This window comes from Pristiophorus japonicus, chromosome 19 (assembly GCF_044704955.1).
Source record: "Pristiophorus japonicus isolate sPriJap1 chromosome 19, sPriJap1.hap1, whole genome shotgun sequence".
Classification (NCBI taxonomy): Eukaryota; Metazoa; Chordata; class Chondrichthyes; family Pristiophoridae; genus Pristiophorus; species Pristiophorus japonicus.
The window spans coordinates 8,272,917-8,291,805 of record NC_091995.1 but is presented as its reverse complement, the minus strand read 5'-3'; the positions used below and the strand labels follow the sequence as shown (position 1 = coordinate 8,291,805).

General features: G+C 46.2%; 1 protein-coding gene across 1 annotated transcript in view; it reads right to left on the bottom strand.

The window, feature by feature from the left end:
• The window catches only part of LOC139229694 (butyrophilin subfamily 1 member A1-like), a 138,895-nt gene extending 124,699 nt beyond the window's left edge, over positions 1–14,196 (bottom strand). Inside the window, exon 1 of the mRNA XM_070861222.1 lies at positions 14,124–14,196. Within this exon, the coding sequence (XP_070717323.1) occupies positions 14,124–14,181 (58 nt within the window). The 5' untranslated portion in view covers positions 14,182–14,196. The remainder of the gene's footprint in view (positions 1–14,123) is intronic.
• Between the last annotated feature and the right edge of the window lie 4,693 nt (positions 14,197–18,889).

Sequence of the window (18,889 nt, the reverse complement as noted above, 5' to 3'; positions counted from 1 at the left end):
GTGCGCAATAAAGGTGCAGCAGTTATCATGGGCGACTTTAATCTACATATTGATTGGGCTAACTTAACTGGTAGCAATGCGGTGGAGGAGGATTTCCTGGAGTGTATTAGGGATGGTTTTCTAGACGAATAAGTCGAGGAACCAACCACAGAGCTGACCATTCTAGACTGGGTGATGTGTAATGAGAAGGGACTAATTAGCAATCTTGTTGTGTGAGACCCCTTGGGGAAGAGTGACCATAATATGGTAGAATTCTTTATTAAGATGGAGAGTGACAAAGTTAATTCAGAAACTAGGGTCCTGAACTTAAGGAAAGGTAACTTTGATGGTATGAGGCGTGAATTGGCTAGATTAGACTGGCAAATGATACTTAAAGGGTTGACGGTGGATAAGCAATGCCAAACCTTTAAAGATCATATGGACGAACTTCAATAATTGTACATCCCTGTCTGGAGTAAAAATAAAATGGGGAAGGTGGCTCAACCGTGGCTAACAAGGGAAATTAAGGGTAGTGTTAAATCTAAGGAAGAGGCATACAAATTAGCCACAAAAAGCAGCAAACCGGAGGACTGGGAGAAATTTAGAATACAGCAGAGGAGGACAAAGGATTTAATTAAGAGGGGGAAAATAGAGTACAAGAGGAAGCTTGCTGGAAACATAAAAAATGACTGCAAAAGCTTCTATAGATATGTGAAAAGAAAAAGATTAGTGAAGACAAACATTAGTCCCTTGCAGTCGGATTCGGGTGAATTTATAATGGGGAACAAAGAAATGGCAGACCAATTGAACAAGTACTTTGGTTCTGTCTTCACAAAGGAAGGCACAAATAACCTTCCGGATGTACTAGGGGACCGAAGATCTAGTGAGAAGGAGGAACTGAAAGATATCCTTATTAGGCGGGAAATTGTGTTCGGGAAATTGACGGGCTTGAAGGCCGATAAATCCCCAGGGCCTGATAGTCTACATCCCAGAGTACTTAAGGAAGTGGCCCTAGAAATAGTGGATGCATTGGTGATAATTTTCCAACAGTCTATCAACTCTGGATCAGTTCCCATGGACTGGAGGGTTGCTAATGTAACACCACTTTTTAAAAAAGGAGAGAGAAAACGAGTAATTATAGACCGGTTAGCCTGACATCAGTAGTGGGGAAAATGTTGGCATCAATCATTAAGGATGAAATAGCAGCGCATTTGGAAAGCAGTGATAGGATTGGTCCAAGTCAGCATGGATTTATGAACATAAGAACATAAGAATTAGGAACAGGAGTAGGCCATCTAGCCCCTCGAGCCTGCTCCGCCATTCAATAAGATCATGGCTGATCTGGTCGTGGACTCAGCTCCACTTACCCGCCCGCTCCCCGTAACCCTTAATTCCCTTATTGGTTAAAAATTTATCTATCTGTGATTTGAATACATTCAATGAGCCAGCCTCAACTGCTTCCTTGGGCAGAGAATTCCACAGATTCACAACCCTCTGGGAGAAGAAATTCCTTCTCAACTCGGTTTTAAATTGGCTCCTCCGTATTTTGAAGCTGTGCCCCCTAGTTCTAGTCTCTCCTACCAATGGAAACAATCTCTCTGCCTCTATCTTGTCTATCCCTTTCATGATTTTAAATGTTTCTATAAGATCACCCCTCATCCTTCTGAACTCCAAGGAGTAAAGACCCAGTCTACTCAATCTATCATCATAAGGTAACCCCCTCATTTCTGGAATCAGCCTAGTGAATCGTCTCTGTACCCCTTCCAAAGCTAGTATATCCCTCCTTAAGTAAGGTGACCAAAACTGCACGCAGTACTCCAGGTGCGGCCTTACCAATACCTTATATAGTTGCAGCAACACCTCCCTGCTTTTGTGCTCCATCCCTCTCGCAATGAAGGCCAACATTCCATTTGCCTTCCTGATCACCTGCTGCACCTGCAAACTAACCTTTTGAGATTCATGCACAAGGACCATCAGCCAGTCCAGGCAGCGGGCGGTCGAGGGGGTCGTTCAGCCAGACTGCCTGCCTCTCTTCCGCGCAGACATCCGGTCCAGGGTGTCCTTGGAGATGGAGCACGCGGTGTCCACCGGTACGCTCGCGGCCTTCCGCGAGAGGTGGGCACCGGAGGGACTGGAGTGCATCATCACGCCCGGCAACCAAATTTTTATTTGATTTTATGTTTTTAAGTTAATTTGTTTTAATTGCCGGTGCTTTTAGTGTCCCCCTCCCCTTTTATAGGGGGCACTTGGAGAAAAAATATGTTTTTGTGCCCAAAAAAACCCCCCCAAAAATACGACAAAAAAATAAAATGGCCTGTAAATGTTTGGTGTTTCTCCCACATCGGGGGGGGGGGCACGGTTTAATGATTTTTGTTTACTCCCAAAAAGAGTTTCAGGCACAAGGACCCCCAGGTCCCTCTGCATCACAGTATGTTGTAATTTCTCCCCATTCAAATAATATTCCCTTTTACTGTTTTTTTTCCCAAGGTGGATGACCTCACACTTTCCGACATTGTATTCCATCTGCCAAACCTTAGCCCATTCGCTTAACCTATCCAAATCTCCTTGCAGTCTCTCTGAGTCCTCTACACAACCCGCTTTCCCACTAATCTTTGTGTCATCTGCAAATTTTGTTGCACTACACTCTGTCCCCTCTTCTAGGTCATCTATGTATATTGTAAACAGTTGTGGTCCCAGCACTGATCCCTGTGGCACACCACTAACCACTGATTTCCAACCGGAAAAGGACCCATTTATCCCAACTCTCTGCTTTCTGTTCGCCAGCCAATTCTCTATCCATGCTAATACATTTCCTCTGACTCCGCGTACCTTTATCTTCTGCAGTAATCTTTTGTGTGGCACCTTATCGAATGCCTTTTGGAAATCTAAATACACCACATCCATCGGTACACCTCTATCCACCATGCTCGTTATATCCTCAAAGAATTCATGAAGGGGAAATCATGCTGACAAATCTTCTGGAATTTTTTGAGGATGTAACTAGTAGAGTGGACAGAGGAGAACCAGTGGATGTGGTGTATTTGGATTTTCAAAAGGCTTTTGACAAGGTCCCACACAAGAGATTGGTGTGCAAAATCAAAGCATATGGTATTGGGGGTAATGTACTGACGTGGATAGAGAACTGGTTGGCAGACAGGAAGCAGAGAGTCGGGATTAACGGGTCTTTTTCAGAATGGCAGGCAGTGACTAGTGGAGTGTCGCAGGGCTCAGTGCTGGGACCCCAGCTCTTTACAATATATATTAATGATTTATATGATGGTATTGAGTGTAATATCTCCAAGTTTGCAGATGACACTAAACTGGGTGGCGTTGTGAGCTGTGAGGAGGACGCTAAGAGGCTGCAGGGTGATTTGGACAGGTTAGGCGAGTGGGCAAATACATGGCAGATGCAGTATAATGTCGATAAATATGAAGTTATCCACTTTGGTGGCAAAAACACGAAGGCAGAATATTATCTGAATGGCGGCAGATTAGGAAAAGGGGAGTTGCAGCGAGACCTGGGTGTCATGGTTCATCAGTCATTGAAGGTTGGCAAGAAGGTACAGCAGGCGGTGAAGAAGGCAAATAGTATGTTGGCCTTAATAGCTAGGGGATTTGAGTATAGGAGCAGGGAGGTCTTACTGCAGTTGTACAGGGCCTTGGTGAGGCCCCACCTGGAATATTGTGTTCAGTTTTGGTCTCCTAATCTGAGGAAGGACGTTCTTCGTTCTTGCTATTGAGGGAGTGCAGCGAAGGTTCACCAGACTGATTCCAGGGATGGCTGGACTGACATATGAAGAGAGACTGGATCAACTGGGCCTTTATACATTGGAATTTAGAAGGATGAGGGGGGATCTCATAGAAACATATAAGACTCTGACTGGACTGGACAGGTTAGATGCGGGAAGAATGTTCCCGATGTTGCAAAAGTCTACAACGAGGGGACACAGTCTTAGGATAAGGAGCAGGCCATTTAGGACTGAGATGAGGAGAAACGTCTTCACTCAGAGAGTTGTTAACCTGTGGAATTCCCTGCCACAGAGAGTTGTTGATGCCAGTTCATTGGATATATTCAAGAAGGAGTTAGATATGGCCCTTGCGGATAAAGGAATCAAGGGGTATGGAGAGAAAGCAGGAAAGGGGTACTGAAGGAATGATCAGCCATGATCTTATTGAATGGCGGTGCAGGCTTGAAGGGCCGGATAGCCTACTCCTGCACCTATTTTCTATGTTTCTATGTTTCTAACCATGCTGCATACAAGATTGACACCCCAGCCACTTGTGACTGTTGACACCGATGATGAGGCACCCCAGTTTAAAGCCAGGCCAAGAGCTGGTCCAGACAGTTCTGAGATGCCGTCTGCATTGTCTGCCCCCCTGCAACACAGCAGCCCTCGAGCAGCCTTGCTGTACGCCTTGAGAACTCACTGAGGAGGAGCAGCAGGCATTGGAGGGGTTTGAAGGGAAGGGGTAGCGGGGAAATGTCTAGCAAAGACCCATTAAGAGCTAGCATCACGGCATTGCCAGTAATATATGTACCTTTGTGTGATATCACTTTTTGTTCATTGCAGGAAGCAGTCTTGTGTGAAATCACTTTTTGTTCACTGTCGGGAGTAGTTTTTTGTTAATTTACATAAAATGTTAAGATTGTATAATTTGGGGTTTTTGGAGAAGGGGGGAAGAAATTGTTAATGTTGCATCTTGATTAAAATGTTTGTTTGACCTTTGCCATTAGTGTCTTGTGTCTCATTCGCAGAATCAAGTGTAGAACAGCCAACGTGGTGGCATAGAGTAATGAGTCAACCTTGCAACCCCACCTTCCCCCTTCAACCAAACCGGTCAAAGCTGAGCTGCTAATGTAAGGCTTTTGCTGTGGTCACTTCTCCACGCTGCCTCCCCTGTGGTTGTGGTGGATGCGCAATGGGTTCCTCGCCAGGCTCCTCTTCCTCCTCCTCCTGAGGTGGTCCTGCAATCCCCACTGGCAATGCCTGTCCCCTCATGATGGCTAAGAAGTGTAGCATGTAGCAGACAACAATGAACTCTGAGACCTGTTGTGGAGAATATTGAAGGCTGCCTCTAGAGCAGCCTAGGCATCGGAAGTGCTACTTCAGCATGCCAATTGTCTATTCAATGATGCTGCAGGTGGCTGCACAGCTCTTATTATAGCGCTGCTCGGCCTCTGTGGCAAGTTTCCGGAGGGGAGGTCATGAGCCAGGTGACCAGGTCATATCCTTTGTTCCTGATCAGCCAGCTCTGACCTGGTCTTTGTCGCAGAAACATTTGTGAGACATTGCACTCACGCAATATGAAAGCATCATGAGTATTCCCTAGATATCGGGCATTCAGTGCAAGGATGCGCTGAGTGTGATCGCAGATCAGCTGTACAGTTAGGGAGTGGTATCCCTTTCGGTTTCTGAAGAACTCTGCATTGTGTGATGGTGTTCGTAAGAGAACGTGTGTACAGTCAATGGCACCGTGAACCTTGGGGAAGCCTACAAATCATCCAAACCCTAAAGCCTGCTCATTATGGCTGTCCCTATTCATTGGGAACTTTATGAAGTCCATTCTGCAGGCGTAACCTGACGAATGCAACAATGTGCAGCGTGCTGCGAGATGCTGCGAATGTCCCCTGCTGCTGCCTGGAAGGACCTGGAGACATAGGCGGCCTTCGCCACTGTCACCTTCACCTCGACGGGCAGCACAGTCCTGTTGGCGCTGGTAGGTTGTAGGTCTGCCTGTAGGAGCTGGCATATCTCAGTCAGCACTTCTTTTCAGAAGTGCAGCCTTCTAATGCACTGCGCATCAGAGATGTGGTGGTATGAGTGATGTTACCTGTAAACCTGTAAGGGGTAAGACCTCCTCCCCAAATATCTGCAACCTCTTTGATTCCGTGGCCCTACATGGCCAAGAACTCTTCTTCCAGCTTGAAGCCGCCTGCCAATAGCAACCAGCGTGATTTGCTGACAAACGAGAATTGTCCCCATTGAAATCTCTCATTGACCTTGTAAGTAAAGTGCCATGGCACATAAAGTGCCGTTTGCAACTCGGAGCCTCACGCAGCGTTCTGGATGCAACTATAGCAGTCACTGACGACTGTGATATAAGATCCTCCAGCCTGCGTTTAAATATGTCGCTAATAGTGCATATGCAGCCTGGGAGCGACTGGTTTTTTCAGTCGATTTCTGGGGCGGTTGTTAAGTGAGATGTTAGGGCCAAAGTTCCATTTGGGGCACTAGCTCAGCCTTGTATGACGATTTGTGTCATAGGACGGTCAAACCGGAGGGCTGGGCAGTACGTTTTTGCACCGCCGCAAAACCATTAGTGAAACTTCCGGCTGGGCACTAAATCCCAGATGCCCCATTTCACACCCAGAAACAGTATTTACTGCCCCAGTGGGGCGCGAAACGAGTCACAAAGGAGTGGAAAATCGAGCTCAATGGCTTTGGGTCTGTCCATTATTTAATTGGAAGAAATTTCTGCTCATCCAGTACTGGATGTTAGACAAGCAGACTGACAATTTAGAGACAGTGAAGGGGTCAAGAGAGGTGGTGGTGAGGTAGAGCTGGATAGCCTCAGCATACATGTGGAAACTGGCACGGTGTTTCCGATGATGTTGCCGAGGGGCAGCTTGTAGATGAGAAATAAGATGGGAGCCAAGGATAGATTCTTGGGGGCCACCAGAGGTAACGATGCAGGGGTGGTAAGAGAAGCCATTGCAGATAATTGGATGGATAAGAATGGAACCAGGCAAGTACAGTCCCACCCTGCTGAACGACGGTGGAAAAGCAATGGAGAAGGATGGGTGATCAAGCGAGTCAAAGGCTGCAGACAGGTTAAAAAGGAGGGATAGTTTATCTTTGTCACAGTCACATAGGATGTCATTTGTGATTTTGATGAGATACTGTGGTAGGGGCGGAAACCTGATTGGAGAGATTCAAACATGGAGTTCCAGGAAAGATGGGCACGGATTTGGGAGGCAATAACACATTCAAGGACTTTGGAGAGGAAAGGGATGTTAGAGATGGGACGGTAGTTTACAAGGGCGGAGTGGTCAAGGGTTTTTTTAGGACAGTGGTAATGACGGCTGATTTAAAGGCAAGGGGGACAGTACTCGAGGAGAGAGAATCTTTAAAAGTATCAACGATCATGGGAGCCAGGAAAGAAAATTGGGTGGTTAGCAGTTTAGTGGGAATAAGGCCAAGGGAGCAGCAAGTGGGTCTCATGGACAAGATGAGATCGGAGAGGGCATGAAGGGAGATCGAAGAGAAACTAGAGAAAGATGCAAGTTCAGGGCTAGAGCAGGGAGGAAGTTAGGCCTGGTAGGCTAGGGGAATGGAGGGAAATGACAGAGACAGCTGATCGGATGGTCTCAATCTCAGAGACAAGTCCATGAGCTCCTCGCACTTCTTGTTGGAGATGAGGGTGGAGGAGACAGGGGAGCGGGCTTTAAGAAGACGGTTTGCAGTAGAGAAAAGAAGCCAGGGTTATAATTGCATTTCAGAATGATCCTGGAATAGTGAGCAGTTTTTGCAGATGAGAGCAGGACCCGATAATGCTTTACATGGTCCAGCCAAATCTGGCAGTGAATGGCTAAATCAGTTATTTGCCTTGAACTTGAAGGAGCGGAGATGAGAGCCATACCAGGGGGAACGGCCAGGGTGAGAGAGAGTACTGTTTGTAATGGGGACTAGGGCCTCAAAGGTGGTGGTGAGGGTGTGGTTGAGCAGATCAGTAGCTGCAGAAATGCTGTGGTGAATGCAGAGCCAAAGGGTAAACAGTTATGATTTTGAAAGTGCAGTTATAAGTGAACTGGGAGAGTTTTTTTTCCAGGGATGGACACAGAAGGAAGTAGGGTTGGGAGGGGGAACAGGATGTGGGTGGAGAGCGATACCAGAAGTGATCAGAGATGGCCTGTGATTGACACAATGGGGTGTAGCGAGACCCTGTGAGATAGTAAGGTCAAGGGAGTGGCTGTGAATATGGGTTGGGGAGTTTACATGGAGTGAGGGATTAAGGGAGGGCAGTGAACTCAAAGAGACAGCAAGATAAATTGAGATGGAGTTTGAAATCACTGAGGATGAGAAGTCGCCCAGTGCAGAGGCCGAGGGAGGAAAGCAGTGAAGAAGTCCACACCAAGGCATTAGTGTTATAGTGAGCCAAGTAAATTACCATGTGGAGGTACAACCCAATTCACTGACCGAAACTGCAAGCTAGTCCATGATTTATCATTTGGGGATGTTGGGATTTCCAGATGCCATTACCTGCTTCTCATTTTAAAGTGGGAAATGCACTACTACAGTATTTGCTGAAACGGATACAGGAACATCACTGAGATAAGGTAGATGGTACCTGACATTCCCAAAAGGTCTGAGCGAGTTCAGGCCACATTCCCCATGGTCTTCCTCCCCCTCAATATTGTCAATACCTTACCTCTCACTATAACCCAATACCACCCCCATGTAAACAGACCCCAGTGCTCCTCTATACTCCTGAAACGATCACATAGAAAAAGACCAGAGAAACTCTGGAAGGTCAGCAGTAAACTGTCACCAACATTATCTTTCTCTCTTCACCAAAAGAAGAGCCAACGCCAGTTCAGGTAACTTTACATACGTTGCTACTATTTCATCATACAAAGTGTTATGTATGTAACCCTTGGCAACCTGTATTACACCACTACCAGAAGGCCTACCTGTTGGAGTCCCAAGGGATCTCAGCATCCCTTGGGAGTACTGTCTATAAGCAGGCCTCCCATGCTGTACCAACACTCTGGAGTTTAACTAAAGGAGCTAAGGTCACACTTACTCATTGCATACAGTACTCAGTTGTATCACTTTATTATTGGCGACGAGATAATGAACAACCACTCAAAAATGCAAAGAACTGTTGGTATCTTGGAGAAATTCTCAGAAGGGGACGATTGAGAGGCCTCCGTGGAGCGACTCGACCAATACTTTGTGGCCAACGAGCTGAAAGGGGACGAGAACGCTGCCAAACGAAGGGCGATCCTCCTCACCGTCTGTGGGGCAACAACCTATGGCCTCATGAAAAATCTTCTAGCTCCGGTGAAGCCAACAACCAAAGCTGATCTGGGAGCACCTAAATCCGAAGGAAAGCGTTTTGATGGCAAGGTATCGGTTCTACACGTGTCAACGGTCGGAAGGCCAGGAAGTGGCGAGCTATATCACCGAACTAAGGTGCCTGGAGCAAATGCTAACAGACTTTTTTGTGCTTGGCATTGGCCATGAGGTTATCCTACACAAACTATTGACTGTTGAAACACCGAACCTGAGCAAAGCCATAACAATAGCCCAGGCATTTATGTCCACCAGCGATAACACCAAACACATTTTGCAGCATAAAGAGGTTTCGCCTAGTACTGTACACAAAGTAACGTCGTTTTCAGACAGGAATGCATATGGCAGAACGTACACGCCTGCAGCTGCACAACCTCAGATGACCCAGAGTCCGTCATCAATTGTTAATGCGAGGCAGTTAACACCTTGTTGGCACTGTGGAGGTGATCATCGAGCCCATCAATGCCGCTTCAAACATTATGCATGCAAAGGCTGTGGAACAATGGGACACCTCCAGCGAATGTGCAGACAAGCTGCAAACGCTGCAAACTACCATGTTGCAGAGGAAGATTGATCCATGCTGGATCAGGCTGAACTAGAGACTCGAACAGACTGTGGTGCAACAAGGCACACAGGCCCAAGCTTAGCCCCATTCACACCAAACTAAGAACTGATCGCTGTTATTGGCAGCGCAGAAGTAAAAGGCTCCTATGATGGAGCAGTGCACGAATTCCCACTATGGATTGTGCTCGGAGATGGGCCCACACTGTTCAGCAGAAGCTGGTTGGGAAAAATCCGCTGGAACTGGATAACATCCAAGCACTTTCATCCGTCGACGACGCCTCATGTTCCCATCGTTGTTTGAGCCAGGCATTGGAAGTTTCTCGGGGCGAAGGTCCAGATCCACTTGGTTCCTGGTACACGGCCCATCCACCACAAAGCACGGACGATGCCATATATGATGCGAGAGAAAGTGGAAATTGAGTTGGACAGGTTGCAGTGAGAAGACATCATCGCGCCGGTGGAGTTCAACAAGTGGGCCAGTCCGATTGTTCCGGTTCTCAAAGGCGACGGCACGGTCAGAATTTGTGGGGACTATAAAGTAACGATTAACCGTTTTTCGCTACAGAACCAGTACCCAAGGCAGACGACCTATTTGTGACCCTGGCTGGAGGAAAGACGTTTACCAAGTTGGACCTGACCTCGGCCTACATGATTCAGGAGCTGGAGGAATCTTCGAAAGGCCTCACCTGCATCAACATGCACAAAGGTCTGTGCATCTACAATGATGCCCATTTGGGATTCGTTCAGCTGCAGCAATTTTCCAACGGAACATGGAGAGCCTGCTAAAGTCGGTTCCGCGCACCGTGGTCTTCCAGGGCAACATACTGGTCACAGGTCGGGACACCATCGAACACTTGCAGAACCTGGAAGAGGTTTTAAGTCAGCTAGATCGCATGGGAATCAGGTTGAAACGCTTCTGGCGCTAGAGGTCAAGTTCTTAGGAAGAAGAATCGCGGCAGACGGCGTCGGAGCCACCGACGCCAAGAAGGAGGCCATCAAGAACGTGCTTAGACCACAGAACATGATGGAGCTGCGGTCATTCCTGGGACTCCTCAACTATTTTGGTAATTTCCTACCCAGGTTAAGCACCTTGCTAGAACTCCTACATGTGCTACTGCACAAGGGAGACGACTGGGTATGGGGGAAATCACAAGTGTCTGCTTTTGAGAAAGCCAGAAATCTGTTATGTTCCAACAAACTGCTTGTTCTGTATAACCCATATAAACGATTAGTGCTAGCTTGCGATGCGTCGTCATACGGGGTCGGGTGTGTGTTACAAGCTAACAAATCGGGACCATTGCAACCAGTCGCCTATGCATCCAGGAGTTTGTCCAAGGCCGAAAGAGCTTACAGCATGATTGAAAAAGAAGCTCTGGCGTGCGTTTACTGGGTGAAAAAAATGCAGCAGTATCTGTTTGGTCTCAAGTTTGAGCTAGAAACTGACCATAAGCTGCTCAAATCGCTATTTGCAGAGAGCAAAGGTATTAACACCAATGCCTCTGCCCGCATCCAAAGATGGGCGCTCACGCTGTCTGCATATAACTATGTAATCCGCCACAGTCCAGGCACAGAGAACTGTGCTGATGCTCTCAGTCGGCTACCATTGCCCACCACAAGGGTAGAAATGGCACAGCCTGCAGACTTGCTCTTGGTGATGGATGCATTCGAAAACGACAAGTAAGCCGTTATGGTCCGCCATATCAGGACCTGGACCAGCCAGGATCCTTTACTGCCCCTGGTAAAAAAACTGTGTCCTCCATGGGAGCTGTCCAGCATCCCAGCGGAGATGCACGAAGAAATCAAGCCGTTCCAATGGTGCAAAGACGAAATGTCCATACAGGCGGACTGTCTTTTGTGGGGTAATCGCATGGTTTTGCCTAAGAAAGGCAGGGAAACGTTCATACGCGACATACACAATACCCACCCAGGCATAGTAATGATGAAAGCTATAGCCAGAACCCATGTGTGGTGGCCCGGCATCGACTCAGACTTAGAGTCATGCGTGCACCAATGCAACACATGCTCTCAACTCAGCAATGCACCCAAAGAGACACTGCTAAGTTTGTGGTCATGGCCCTCCAAACCGTGGTCTAGGATCCACGTTGTTTTTGCGGGCCCATTCCTAGACAAAATGTTCTTGGTTGTTGTGGATTCTTATTCAAACTGGATTAAGTGTGTAATAATGTCTGTAAGCATGTCCACCACCACCATCAAAAGTCTACGAGCCATATTTGTCACAGACGGTCTGCCTGATGTCCTTGTCAGCGACAATGGGCCATGTTTCACTAGTGCTGAATTCAAGGAATTCATGACCCGCAATGGGATCAAGCACGTTACATCTGCCCCATTCAAGCCTGCATCCAACGGCTAGGCAGAACGGGCAGTCCAAACCATCAAGCAAAGCTTGAAACGTGTGTTTGAAGGCTCCCTGCAGACCTGCCTGTCCCGAGTGCTGCTCAGCTACCGCACCAGACCTCACTCGCTCGCCGGGGTTCCCCCAGCCGAGCTGCTCATGAAAAGGGTACTCAAAACAAGGCTCTGTCTTGTCCACCGTGATCTCCATGATCACGTCGAGGGCAGGTGGCATCAACAAAGCATGTACCATGATTGCGCAAACTTGTCATGCGATAGTGAAGTCAATGACCCCGTATTTGTACTCAACTATGGACATGGTCCCAAATGGCTCGCTGGCACGGTCATCGCCAAAGAAGGGAGTAGGGTGTTTCAGGTCAAACTGGCCAATGGACTAATGTGCAGAAAGCATTTAGACCAAACCAAATTGCGATTCACAAACAGCCACGAGCAACCTGAAGAGGACACCATCAACTTCGACCCTCTAACACACACACAAGTGGCAACCGACATTACAGTTGACCAGGAAGCCGAACTCACCATCCTCAGCAGCCCGACAAGGCCAACTGCCCAGCAGCCCAACAAAGAACCAACCAACTCACCCACACCTGCATTTGTACCGAGACGATCGAAAGGGAGCGAAAAGCCCCAGATCGTCTCACCCTGTAAATAAGTGTACTATTGACTTTGGGAGGGAGTGATGTTATGTATATAACCCTTGGTAACCTGTGTCATACCGCCACCAGAGAGCCTACCTGTTGGAGTCCCAAGGGATCCCAGCATCCCTTGGGAGCACTGTATATAAGCAGGCCTCCCATGCTGTACCAACACTCTGGAGTTTAATTAAAGGAGCTAAGGTCACACTTACTCATTGCATACAGTACATTATTGTATCACTTTATTATGAGCGTAACACAAAGCATGACCCCATTTAAACTGCCCATTAGCTGGACTCTCATGCAGCTAAGCAAGAACACAGGGTTGTTTCCTTTCTGCAGCACAGCTTCATTCCAAAGGAGCTGCGTGCTACAATGCCATTGGGGTCAATAATTCCATATAGAGGTCTAGCAGATCAACCACAGTCATGCCTGGAAAACCACTATGTGAACTGATAGGAATGGTCAAAGCCAGGGAGGGAAATGATAAGGACCCAAGAGTGCTATTTCATCTGCCAACATCCTCATAGACCTGCTCTGCATACAGTCTAAGGCTGCTCAGGAGAGCACCAGGGTCTCCTGATGGGACCCACTTACACCCATTTGGAGAGTGGTATGCCTCATCTTACTCTGCGTACTGGCTTCCAGCAATATGCCTTGTCCTGAAACTGGAAATGGGAACTCCCGGCACAGGGAGTCGCCACTCCCGGGATGTCACTGGCGGATAGAGGTTCCACCCCTTACAAGGCCAACCAAGAAATATTGGAATCTGTGGGAACCTGGCGTCACCAGGTCTTCACTAGTACCCCTTGGGTTGCACTAGAGTTACAGTGGGAGTCTGACGTAACCGACAACGAAATTCAGGGCCAATATTTTGAATACATATAAAGGCCAGTCATTTAGAGTTTTCACAGAATAATGGCTAGAGTTGTGAAATGGAATTCTCAAAGTGCCAATAACAAAATCCCAGAATTTGATTTAATAAAAATGAAATTGAACTTATTCAGTCACTGTAAATCAGTGGCCATGACATTATCCCCTACATTGCATAAATGTTGCCATTGACAGAAGAGTGAATCTTCTGACTCACTGCAAATAATAATAACTTGTATTTATATAGCGCCTTTAACGTAGTAAAACGTCCCAAGACGCTTCACAACAATTTTACAACACATTAGATATTGACCATTGAGGGAAAGAGAGAAAAAGCGTGAGAAGAAAGTGTAAATAGAAGTTAAAGTCTTGGGTCCAAAGTGGCAGCCAAAATGCGCACGCAGATAGACACAGGCGAAAAAACTAAAAAGAAAGAAATTTAAATGACATTTTAATAATACAATAAGGAGTATACAATAGTAAAATCAGTATAATAACAATTAATTATAATTAAACAAAATTAAATAATATATACCATAATTATAAATTAAGTTAAAATAATACCACGGGAGGTCTACTGGTATTATATGAATATAATTAAACAAGTTATACTGATCCTTACCATATACCGAGAACAGAATCACAAGCAGTAATAGCACAATGTGGTGAACCTCTTTCATCTTGGAGACCTTAGCTGCAGAATCATCGCCTGAGAAAGAGAAGTGATAGTCTCATTATTTGTCTTAAAAATATTTCTCATAAATCTTGTTATATGTACAGTGCTCGCATACCGTTGTTAAATAGGCTGTGCACCATTAATACCAAGTTTTTGGGGAAATATAAAACTTTGGGCCTGAGGTTCCAGAACTGTGCTTGTATTATATCTTATGAACATTTGTGTGGAGCACATTATTTTTTTTTACCGCTATGTATTGTGTTGTGTCTCTCTGGAGTTTTTCATCAAATACTATGATTGGAGTGCATCTGAAGATTGATCCTGCATTAATGTATGTTATTAATATTATCCAATGGGTTGTCATGACCTTCCTTAGGATTTGGTGCCCAAAGGGAACTGTTCCTCTGATGAATGGATGTTAGTGCACTGTGCCTGTAGAATCTGGTGTGGCCACACTGATGGGCGAATGCTTAACCTCTCTGACTTGCCTGGCAACACTCTATTAGTCCTTCTCACCCTATAAAGAACACAGACATAGGGGGATTCCCTTGGGGCGCTGTTGTAGGGATGAAGGTTGGAGGACAATAATTGCCACAAATGCTGCTCAGTCATAACAGCAAAAAGCAAATAAAAACAAATCATGTAGAGAAATGGAGTGAAAATTGTTCAGTCTTCTTGCACGGCTTTTTAAATGAATGTCAGTAAATATCTCAGACTCTAGCAACTCTAGAAGTCATTTTATATGAATGACTAGATCACTTGGAGTAATTCAGGCACAACCACTGGGAAATTGTGTAGACATCAAATTATGTCATTGCAAATTCAATTGAATATTAAAATTAAACTCTCACCTATGATCTTCCCTCCATTTACTTCAGCGATCAGGGTTTAGTAGCAAAGTGATTATGGTTTTGGACCATCAACCAAAAGTTTGACAGTTAAAATTACATTATGGCATTCAACAAATCTGGTAAATTGCAGGTGAATCCTTAAACATTGACTGTCCTCACTGACATCAATTGTGCTAGGTCTCCTTGGTGCCATACCAGGCCATCACTGCCTTGATGTCAAGGGCAGCTACTCGCACCTGTCCTCTGGCAGCCAGCTCTTGTATCCATGTCTGGATCAAGGATGCGATGAGGCCTAGAGCCAAATAGTTCTGATAGAACCCGAACTAAGCATCAGCAAGCAAGTCAATGAGAAAGTCCTCCAGTGGCTAGAGTCATACTTGACACACAGGAAGATGGTAATGATTTCCGAGGGCTTATCATCAAAATCCCAGGAGATCTCTGCCAGAGTTCCATAGGGTAGCATCCTTAGCCCAACCATCTGCAGCCGCTTCATCAATGACCTTCATTCTGTCAGGAATGGGGCCGGTCAATGTTAAGCTTCATTCACAACTACTCCGAGATAGCCTATGCCAGCCTCCAATACCTGGTCAAAATCCAGGCTTGGACAGACAAGTGCCAGTTAACATTCACACCATGTAATTACTTAAATTAACTGACTTGTCGGTATGCCCACATGTATACAGGCGATGAGGCCCTGACTGAGATCAGCTAACTCAACACTGACAGGATCATTTTTTTTCCAATTTATTTTCTTTAATTTATTTTAATTCATATATCACACTCTGAGAAATTGACTGCCAAAAGGTGAAGACACCACTTAGCAAACATTAATTTTGAGTGGGAAAATCTATGGCAGATGTTCAATGTGGAGCGGTGCAAGGTCATCCATTTCAGAATCTAGAAAGATAAATCTGAATATTTGCTTAATGGTGAGAGACTCGGAGCTGTGGAGCAGCAAAGCTAATGCACAAAATGCAATCAAAAGGTCTAATGAAATGTTGACTTTCATTAGCGGGTTGGAATACAAAATGGAGGAAGTGATGCTTCAGTTGTACAGTGTTGATCAGATCCCGTCTGGAGTACTGCATTGAGTTTTGGGCACTGTGCCTCAGGAAAGATATATTGGCCTGCAGGTTGGGGTAGATGGCAGATTCACTGGGCTTTAAAGGGTTAAATTATGAGATCAGGTTGCATAAGCTTGGTTTAAGGAATTCAGTAGTGCAGATAATGAGTAACTATTTTATCTAGAATCATGCATTTTCGCCGATAGTGCTTTTCTGTCATGTTTTAGTGCTTCGGTGGGGTTCCATCTGCTCCTGAGGCCTTGTTGCTCTTCAATTGACGGATGGGCCTTTTCAACCTCATGCCAGGCTGAGGTTGTGCTGAGGTGATGGCGGGTAGTACGCTGCGGGATGGAGTCGAGGACACTCCTGCCGAAGGAGATCTTCAAAGTGCTCCTTCCAGCGGGCACTGACTGCATCTCCATTCGAGGCCCTCAGTGGGGTAGGACCTTGGGAGCTTGGGTCGCAGGTGGTCTCGACTGCGCTAAAGAATCCACACACGTCATGGTTGTCGGCTAGTTGCTGGATCTCCTGCGCTTTTTCCACCCACCATCTGTTGTTTGGGTCAAGAGTTTAATATTGGACCTCAGCCGTCAGACATTTATAGGGCTGCTTTCTTGCTCTCAAGTTGTGTTGCTGTTTCCAGTTCAAGAATGCCTTGCCCTTGCTCGTGGAACTCGTGGTCGTTCTCGTCGAACCGTCTTGATGTTTCCTGGTGGAGAGACCAAGCGTCTCTTCACAACTGCTAATTATGGAGGCCTTGAGGGCAGACCAGGCACTGTGGACACTCTGCGTCTCTGGTTCACTGGAAGTCGTCAGGGTGGTTGTGTGGCGCTGGCTGAATTGGGCTTTCTTAGCAGGGTGTATGAATGCTCCAGCGTTGATTTTCCTGCGGCAGCGTTTCTGTTGCCACCGCTGTTTTGGGGGTACTTTGATGGAAATGACAGAACGGATTAGGCGGTGGTCAGTCCAGCAGTCGCCAGCTCCTGACATGGCGCGGGTGATGCGGATGTCCTTGCGGTCCCTCGCAGATGCCAGTGCTTTGAGCGAGGATGTTGCCATGAGGCCTTGTACATGTCTCTGACAGTACAATGTGTTGGTTATGTCAAAACCATACTTTCGTTGGCTTTCCCTACCCCTTCTCTGCCAATTAAACCTCCCCAGAGATCTGTGTCCGTTCCAACTCTGGCGTTAAAGTCGCCGAGGAGGATCAGCTTGTCGGCCGGTGGGGCTCGGGTCAGGGATTGTTCAAGGCTGGAGTAGAATTCTTCTTTAGTCTCGTCTGTAGCTTCCAGTGTTGGGACGTATGCACTGATGACCGTAGCACACTGGTTCCGGGCTAGGGTGAGCCAAAGGATCATGAGGCGTTCATTTATCCCACAAGGGGAGTCTCTGAGATGCCCACCTAGCTAATTTATTAGGGTGAAGCCTACCCCATGGAGGCGGTATTCTTCTTCTGGTTTACTTTTCGAGAAGAAGGTGTAACCACCACCTTGTTGCTTGAGCTGACCTTTCCTGCCCGCCGAGTCTCGCTTAGGGCAGCAATGTCTATGTTAATTAAACAATTAACACTGTCGACAAAACGCAAAATACTGCAGATGCTGGAAATCAGAAAACAAAAGCAGAAAATGCTGAAAATATTCAGCAGGTCAGGCAGCATATGTGGAGGAAAGAGAAGTTAGCTGTAATGTCTGTAAACTTGTAATGTTTGTAGCTCCACACTGTGGATGTGGATATATTGTGTACTGCAAGTGCAGGGTTAATAATAAACAACCCAGGCAGATTTCCGGAGACTTCCGAGAGAGCTGCCTGCCATGTTAGGAAACTGTGTGTGCTGTGCTCTGTGAATTTATAACATTTGGTGATGGAAGATGGGATTTATTGGATGATTTAAAGCTGAAATTTTGTTGGTGAAGGATTCAGCCAGCCGACAGAAGACTTTGGAAGTTTCTGTCTTTGAAAAAAGCTACAAAAATCCAAGGTAAAATACAGCACACGGTGTGAACAGCTAGAGATTAAAATGGCAGGTGTATTGGGATATTTGGGTGAATATAGACACGACCGGGAACATTTTAAAGCGTATGTGGATCAGCTAGAAATGTATTTCATTGCAAATAACATAATCGAAGTTCCAGACAATGCAGTCCAGAACCGGGCTGTGTTGGAACGTAAGAGAGCGATCTTCTTATCGGAGGCAGGTCCGGCATTATATGAAACCCTTGTAAATCTGCTTGTGCCTGACGAGCCAAAGGACACAACGCTTAAAGAGATTTTAATGAAGCTGGAGCAGCAATATAACCCCAAACCGTTAGAAATTGCTGAAAGCTATTGTTTCGAGATTCGGAATCAAAAGACTGTTGAACGTATCAGTGATTACATCGTTGCATTAAAAAAGCTGTCACTGCACTGTAATTTTGGAAACTTTCAAAACCGAGCATTACGGGATCATTTTGTTTGTGGGGTGAAAAATGATGCGATCAGAAGGAAGTTATTGACGACGGATGACTTGACTTTTGAGATTGCTTTTCAGAAGCGAGGTCGATGGGCATGGCCGAACAATATTCCTGAGAATTAAATAATGATTACAGTCATCAGTCAACCGAGGTAAATCACCTGCAGGTTCAAAGTAAAAGACGGGCATGGCCCAAAGTCTCAGAAACTGAAAATTCTAACAGAGCATCAAAGTTGTGCTATAGGTGCCTGGAACAACACATTGCTCAAAGTTGTCCATACATGAAGGCAGAGTGTTTCTTCTGCAGGAAGACTGGGCATCTTGCGAAGGCATGTTGACTGAAGGGTA